Genomic DNA, 8,655 nt, shown 5'->3' with positions numbered 1-8,655 from the left:
TCCTTTTAACATAAGATTGACTAATTGTGCATGTTATGTTTTGTTTATAGGTTACACACCATCTACAGTATCCACCCAACACAACAGCAGTGTACTCGTACTTTGAAAGCAGAGGAGGAAAATTTCCATGCACTGTTTTCTTTGGGTTGCAGTATATCATAAAGAGATGGCTGACTGGGCAAGTTGTTACCAAGGAAAAGATAAAGGAAGCTAAAGAAGTCTATCATTTACACTTTAGCAATGATTATTTTAATGAAGATGGATGGAACTATATTCTCGAGGTATACACATTTCATTTTTATTCTGAAAGGTTTAACATTAATGTTTTATTTAAGGAAGTTAGCTCCTCGACTTTCGAGCACAACTGCACAGGATGCTATAGTAAACTGTGAAGGTGGTAGTTCAATACTTAAAGGACACATCTCATGTTTTCAAAGTATACAAAATTATGTGCATTTTATCTTCCTTATGCTAATAGTAATTAGTTCTAATAGTTCATTTGCCTAAATATTGCAATAATTAGTTACAATACGGACTTAAACTAAGCCCCGATTTCTAAAAGCCTAGCTTAATTAGTTAGGTAGTTACGTAGTACAATGACATCATATGCGACCTTCGTCGATCTACTTGTTGTGAAAGTAGTGTTAGATATTTTTAGAAACTCAGGTTTCAGTGGGTCCAAACATATTAAACATTAATTTTTAATTCATATGTTTATCCTGAAACTCAAAGGTGATTGGCCTAAAAAAAAAAAGGGTGATCTTTTTAGTCTTATAGATTGTTTGTATGTTCTTGACTTTTTAAGGTTAGAATTTCTAAAATAAAAAAACTGCACACAGTCCATGATACTGAATGGTAAAATGTTTTGATACATATTGAATGTTTCATATGATTTTGGTGCTAGTTGCTTTAGGAAGGTAAACAACCAGTAATGACCAGTGTAGAAAAAAAGCAACTATGTGATGGAGAATAGTTTCATCCGCTGTGCTTACAAAGGAGCTATATCTGTAACAGTTACACCAAACAGACCCAAATTCTGGACATCTAGAACTTGTGTCAGTGTTTTACATTAATCTAAGTCACATAAGTAAGACAATCTTCTTGGTTCTTAGGTTCAGCAAGAGGCTCCTCTGATAATTAGTTTTGACTTTTGATGATTTAACTTGCAGCATCACAATGGATGTCTTCCAGTGAGGATTAGAGCTGTCCCAGAAGGAAGCGTCATACCATTCAAAAATGTTCTCTTTACTGTCGAAAACACAGACCCAAAATGCTTCTGGTTGACAAATTATTTAGAGGTAAGATGAAACTGTATTTCATTTATATATGTTATGTTTTCATATGTTTAGACTATCTTCACGATAAATGGAAAACCATGATAGAAATGCAGTAAATTTAGAAGCAGTTTAGTCAAAACTAAATTTTCATAGCCACAAAAAGAAATGTACATTACATTATGTTGATATTGATAATAATATTGATAGATTTCAACATCCAAAACAAAAATCTAATCGGAAGGTATTATGCACTTAAAGAAAGGCATTTTACTTTCAGAATCTAATTGTTTGGGGTTTTTTTTTATAATAAACAGTGTTGCTTTCAAAGATCATGAAATGTTTCCTATGTCACAATCGAGATGAGCATTAAACTTGTGCCACCAGTAGAAGAAAAAGCCTATAGCTGACACTATCATACATTATAACCATATAAACATTAGTAACTTTTGCTGATGGAAATACCACAAGTCTTTAATCCACGTCCGTACTGGTTTTCTTTTTTCGATTTCACAGCTAAAGTCAGAAAACTAATCATTTGTTAATTGTGTGTACTTGTCAGCAAATTATTCTAAAAGGTATATTGCTACTTAATACATATGACATATATGTCATATATTGATCATTCAGGAATTTAGCTAAATGCCACGTCTTCACATTACATCAGTTACAGTGTGTTTGTCTTCACATAATATCAGTCACAGTGTGTTTGTCTTCACATAATATCAGTCACAATGTGTTTGTCTTCACATAATATCAGTCACAATGTGTTTGTCTTCACATAATATCAGTCACAATGTGTTTGTCTTCACATAACATCAGTCACAATGTGTTTGTCTTCACATTACATCAGTCACAATGTGTTTGTCTTCACATAATATCAGTCACAATGTGTTTGTCTTCACATAATATCAGTCACAATGTGTTTGTCTTCACATAATATCAGTCACAATGCTGTAAGTAAATCTTCACATATTAGAATGTGTTACATTGATTTATACATGAAGTCTTCACACAAAATCTGAAGGTATATATTATGATAATTTTAATCTAGTTGTTAATCATTTGTGTATAGCAAGAGAAATATCTTGTTTTCCTGTTGTCACTCTATGATATACTCTGTAATATAAAGTTTCCTCTTAATTTATTATAGACACTTCTTGTTCAAGCATGGTATCCAATGACTGTTGCTACCAATTCTAGATACCAGAAAGAAATTATTGCCAAATATTTACATGAAACAGCAGACAACTTAGATTCACTTCCCTTTAAGCTTCATGATTTTGGATTTCGTGGTTCAACATCTGTTGAGGTAAGACAGAAAATCCAGAGTTCATTTGTACTTATAGTCTCATTGTTTCTTTCTATCAATGTTATTAATTCACTAAAAAAATATTTAAAATTAGATTTGTATTCATCTATTCAAGATAATTCAAAAGTATCTACTTCGTAAAGAAGGGATATATGTAACCTGGGTAGAATGTCTCTCAGTCTGTTGCACAATATCTCCCATCAGTTAATGAGAAAACAGCATGAGAAAATGAAGATAATGAACAGTGATCAATCTCATAACTCCCATAAGGAATACAAAATTGAGAGTAGGGCAAACACGGACCCCTGGATATACCAGAGGTGGGATCAGGTGCGTAGGAGGAGTAGGCATACCCTGTCGACCGGTCACAACCGTCGGGACCCCTATATCTTGATCAGATAAACAGAGTGATCTGTAGTCAAAATCATTACAAGTGGAAAGGACAACCTAACAATTGGTATAAAAGATGTCGGACAACATTTGACCCAATGACAGGTTGTATTGGCAAACTAGGTCATTATAATGACCAATAGAATTTGCGAAATGCTGACTTCAAATGAGACTATTAAAACCCATGTAACATCAACCTAGCATTTCACTTTTTAGCTCACCTGAGTTCTGACCCCAGGGCGGGGCCAAACTTGGCATGGTATATAGTGTTTATGAGTAAAACACTTAAATAACATCTTTAGTGCTATTGATACTATATTGAAACTAAATAGATATTTAGAAAGAACAGGTAGTCCTTTACCAAAATTGTAAATTTTATGATCCCAGGGGTAGGGGTTTTGGTATCAGGGTGAGGCCAAAATGGTCAGTTATTAAATGTGCAAACAATAGACATATTTAACTTTTTCTTGATAACTATCATATGATCCAATTCTTTTCAAATTTAGTATGAAGCATCTTTGAAACAAGGGGGACATAAGTTTTAGATTTCAGGATTCCTGCACCTCTGGGGCCTTAGGGGCGGGGCAAAAACTGCCCATAATTGACCAAATTTTAAAAATCTTATCAAGAACCGCATATGTTTCAGAAAAACTAAATGCATAGTGATGTAGAGTAGGAAGGCCTCTACCAAAATTGTAAATTTCATGATCCCCAGGGTAGGGGTTCTGAGCCCAGGGCGGGGCCAAACTTACTGTATAGTGCTTATGTGTAAATCACTTAAATAACATCTTCATTCGTACTATTGATACTAAATTGAAACTAAATAGATATTTAGAAAGAGCAGATAGTCCTTTACCAAAATTGTAAATTTGATGATCCCAGGGGTAGGGGTTTTGGTATTAGGGTGGGGCCAAAGTGGGCAGTTATTAAATGTGTGAACAATAAACATTATTAACTTCTTGATAACTACCATACCAATTCTTTTCAAATTTGGTATGAAGCATCTTTGGAACAAGGGGGATATAAGTTGTAAATTTCAGGATTCCTGCACCTCTGGGACCTTAGATGCGGGGCAAAAACTGCCCAAAATTGACCAATTTTCAAAAATCTTCTCTAGAACCGTACATGTTTAAGAAAAGCTAAATGCATTAAGATGTAAAGCAGGAAGGCTTCTACTAAAATTGTAAATTTCATGGTCCCCGGGGTAAGGGTTCTGACCCCAGGGTTGGACCAAACTTAGTATATAGTGTTTATGTGTAAGTTTGCTGATATTGTATAAAATCTAAATGCATACCAAAGAATAGCAGAAAAAGATGTACAAAAAATGGTGAATTTCACAACCCAGGGTTTTGACTCTAGGATGGATCCAAATTAGTCATATCTTTTAATGTTTTAATGTTAATACACCTATTGTATAATGTGAAGCCTTTCATCAGTGTATGTACTTATGAGGGCATTGAAGTTGTAAGAATTATACATTTTGTTTTATACTTTTGCTTAATGTTAAAATTTAGCTTAGATATTCAGAACAGGAATTTTTTTTCTAGATTTCATAGCCCATGGGAATAGTGATAATTTTTCACTAGTATTCAGGTGACCAATAAGGCCTGTAGGCCTCTTGTTATTATGTCCAGTGACTAAAGACTTGGGGGGTGGGATTCAAGAGAATAATTTGTATTGATACCTGCTACAAATTGTGTCCAGGCTGTTGCTGTTTTGTCTTTTGCGGTAGGCTTTTGATATTTGACATACAAGTACCGATAAATGAACATCTGATGTAGATGTGCTGGGTACCATGGATAGTGACTTTTGATCTTGAACTTTTACGTTGACCCAATTTTTTAAGCTTTTATGTGCAAATTCCTCAAGCCGATGTGTCGTGTTCCTAGTTTGTGACGTTGTATTTCCATAGACATCTAGTTAAGCATAATATGTATGTTTTACCATACTTTAAAGATTCATAATCAAAGCTTGTAAGATGGTGCTGTATACCCCCTCCCCCTTGTTGGAAATCGCGGGCGAGTTGACTCTGAGGCCTTTAATTTTTCTTTCCTGTTGTGTCATTATAAACAAAAACAGTTGCAGTTGGTTGTTGTCCAACAATAAAGGGGTGCCCACAGTGAGATGGATACCTGTTATAATTATTATAATTATAACCCCCATTATTATCCAATTATTTGACCATGCTTAACTGGAGGGATGACTTGGACTGTGAGCACCCCCTCATATTTTAGCTTGTACAGTGAGGATATCTTATTAACTAAATTTCTATTTCAGATATCCAATTTTATGGGGTAGAATTATAGGTCCAATTACTTTGTAAATTTATTTTCGTATTCATTCTGTTTATTTATCATGGAGTTATCGGTAATAAAGATCAAAATTATATATATTATATATCAAAGAGAAACAACTCTTGCCAGAAAATAGGTATTGAGTTGACGGGGAATCTGATTTTTAAAAATTAAGTCCGACTAATAAGTGTGTCAAAGTAAAATTCCTAAAACCTTCTCTGAAAAAACGGATTCCAGACTTACATGTGTATAAGTGGATTAACTTATTTGTGAGTATATACAGGATCTGTGTTAGTTTTTGAACCTGTAAATAATTACGGGTGTGTCCTGATGCTGAGTGCACAGAAGCATTATTACATCCTCTGTAGCTTAGTGAGCAGCCACTATTTGGGCTTAGGAGCTTACGACTCAGTGAGAAGTGACCTGTGGGACTCCAGTGTTTTGATAATCTGTGGAATAAAGCAAATGTCGTTATTATATTTACAGTCAGCAGGAATTGGAGGGGCTGGCCATCTTGTAAATTTCAAAGGAACAGACACAATAGCTGCCATCTGTGCTGCTAGAAAGTTTTATGCTTGCAATATTGCAGGATTTTCTATTCCCGCTGCAGAACACAGGTACGAACATTCATGATGAGATTAGATAGTCAAGTAGTCTGCAGTTCCACCGTTTAGTGGGCATGGACACAATTTGAGCTGAAAATTTTCAAATTTTAGTGTTTCTAATGGTCAGGAAAAATTTGAATGAAATTTCTTGCCCGCGGCTATTCACACCAATTTTAATTGGTGATTGCCAGGTAACCCCCACCATATGCGAGGTTTCCATGGTATTTAGTGCAGTCTTTGAACATAAAAGGGGTAAATTCAAGGCCAAATATAGATATAATCCTAACTGATAACATGGATAGTGTTTTAATGATTAGCAGTTTGACAGATCAACACAAAGTTTATAATGATTATCATGAAAGTGATAATTAATGTATTATATGATTTACACTATCTCATTAACACAGAAAATAGAGAAACATGGTTCAAGGTGAATGAAACTAAACAATTACAATGACAGTTGCATAAAAAAGGAGACACAAAAAATTTAAACATTAAACATGTCTCAACTCAATAAAGACAAGCTTTCAACCCCTGGCATAAAACAAAACTTCCATTGATTACCGATATAGAGAGAAAAGTCAGTATGTTGTACAATACCACATTTAAAAAGTTGTTAAATATTGTGCATATTTGTAGTGTTTTTAAATTTGTCGTTTTTGTTTCTTACATGAGAGGTTCTTTAACTACAATGCAATAGCTACATCCCATTCAAGCTTCAAGGTCGATATCGTAAGCACAAGATCTGCATGGTTTTATTTTAGATACAAACTATATATATACAATGGAATGTTTTATGGAAGAAAAAAAAAAGAGATGGAAATGTTTTTCTTTGAATTACTACAGTAACTTTAAATAATTCATAACTGCCAGGGATAAAAAAAATAACAGAAAACAATGTGGTTATTATTTATAGTGCAAGTGTTATGCATCAAATGAACATATAGTCACTTACACGAAATTAAAAGATAAGTTTGGATATCTCGAACCCCTGGATATCTCAAAGTTTTGTCAAAAACCCTTGGACTTTGGGATAAAGATATTTTACTCTATCTGATTGTTTGAAATATGTCTGAAAGGTTCTACTATGTATATGAATAATTATAGATATGGTGAAGAAAAGATTTAAGAGTAATATTTTAGTTATTAGGACACCACCTAATGTGTCTGTCTTTCTGTAAGTTACAGATCAAGTTTGAGCTTTCTTGACCTATTTTTGAAAGAGTTATGGACATTGAACCTAGCAACTTTCAGACTTCTTAGCTCACCAGGGCCGCAGACTCAATGGAACATTACTGATCAAAATTTATCCGGTGTCTGTTGGGTGACATATCACAAAGTGGTAAATTTCAGGCCTTCCACACCCCAAGGGCCTTAGGGGCAGGGCAAAAACTGTTAGATATTGACCAATTTTTAAAAGTATTCTTTTCTACAATCGCACATCTATAAGAAAAACTAAATGCAAAATCAAGTACAGCAGGAAGGCCTCTAATGAAATTGTAAATTTTGTGATCCCCAGGGTAGAGGTTCTGACTCAAGGGTGGTGCCAAACTTGGTATATAGTGTTTCTGTATATAACAGTTAAATAACATTTTCTTTAATGCTAATGATAGTAATTGAAACTAATATAGTTAGAAGGAGCAAATAGTCCTTTACCAAAGTTGTAAATTTCTTTATCCCAGGGTGGGGCCAAAATTATTGTAGTGACAATCAATGTTTTTATCATTTGAAAGACTTTAATTTTGCTGATACTGTATAAAAACTACATGCATATTTGGGAAAAGCAGAAAGAAATGTACCAAAATTTTGAATTTCACAACCTCAGGGTTCTTGACTTTGGGATGGGTCCAATAGTCATATAGTGTTAATATAATTAACATATATAAAGTCTTTCATCAGTATGGGCACTTTGGGGAATATTTGTGTTTTTAGCTCTTCTGAGCCTTAGGCTCAAAGAGCTAATGCTATGGCCATTTGTGTGGTGTGCGGTGTGCGTAAACTTTTTAGAAAAAGGGTTTTAACTCAAGAACCCCTTGGCCAATTTTTTTCAAATTTGTTACAGGGTATCATTGGCCCAAGGGCTTTCATACATACTAAATAGAGGGATGTGACCCTTTAACAAGGGGAGATAATCAGGAAAATACAAACAAAAGTAGTGGTTGCTAAAAAATCTTCTTCTCAAGAACCACAGGGCAGATTATCACCAAACTTACACATAAGGATGAGGATATGTTGTAGATTAAAAATTGTTCAAGGCATTACCCTGGGGCAAAGGTCGTGGTCTCAAGGTCACTTCAAAGTTGACCTAAATTTAAAAATTTTTTAAATTCCTTAAATCTTAGATATTTTAGTCATTATAAGGACTAGGATCATCAAATTTTGACAGTTGATGCATCTTAGGACCTTGTGTCAAGTTGTCTCAAAAGTAGGTCACGGTGACCTACTTTTTGAATTTTGCAGGTATTTATTTTAAAATTAATTTTGATGCATATCTTGGACACTTTGAAGCCTATGATCATCAAAACTTGTCAGTTGGTGGATCATGGGACCTTGAAATGCGTGAACTGAAAAATAGGTCACCGTGACCTATTTTCTGAATTTTATGGCTTATCATTTATAGATATATTTTGTTATTTCAAATACCGAGAGGTTTAGAATCATCAAATCTTGTAAGTTGATGCATCTTGAGGCCTTGAAACATATTTATAAAAAAGTAGGTCACAGTGACCTACTTTTTGAATTTTGCAGATATTCAAATTTCACATTTTCAATTTTAGATG

The 8,655-nt window shown here is 34.1% G+C and overlaps 1 protein-coding gene across 2 annotated transcripts in view; it reads left to right on the top strand.

Annotated features, from left to right (window-relative positions):
* LOC125653325 (nicotinamide phosphoribosyltransferase-like) overlaps positions 1–8,655 on the top strand; it is a 40,354-nt gene that overhangs the window by 17,488 nt on the left and 14,211 nt on the right. For both annotated transcript variants that reach the window (XM_048882753.2, XM_056144779.1), the window contains exons 2-5: positions 51–281; positions 1,170–1,298; positions 2,428–2,586; positions 5,757–5,887. In XM_048882753.2, the coding sequence (XP_048738710.1) occupies positions 51–281; positions 1,170–1,298; positions 2,428–2,586; positions 5,757–5,887 (650 nt within the window). The remainder of the gene's footprint in view (positions 1–50; positions 282–1,169; positions 1,299–2,427; positions 2,587–5,756; positions 5,888–8,655) is intronic.

Source organism: Ostrea edulis, chromosome 7, assembly GCF_947568905.1.
Source record: "Ostrea edulis chromosome 7, xbOstEdul1.1, whole genome shotgun sequence".
NCBI lineage: Eukaryota > Metazoa > Mollusca > Bivalvia > Ostreida > Ostreidae > Ostrea > Ostrea edulis.
The sequence above is the reverse complement of the archived record's forward strand: the minus strand, read 5'-3'. Positions and strand labels throughout refer to the sequence as shown.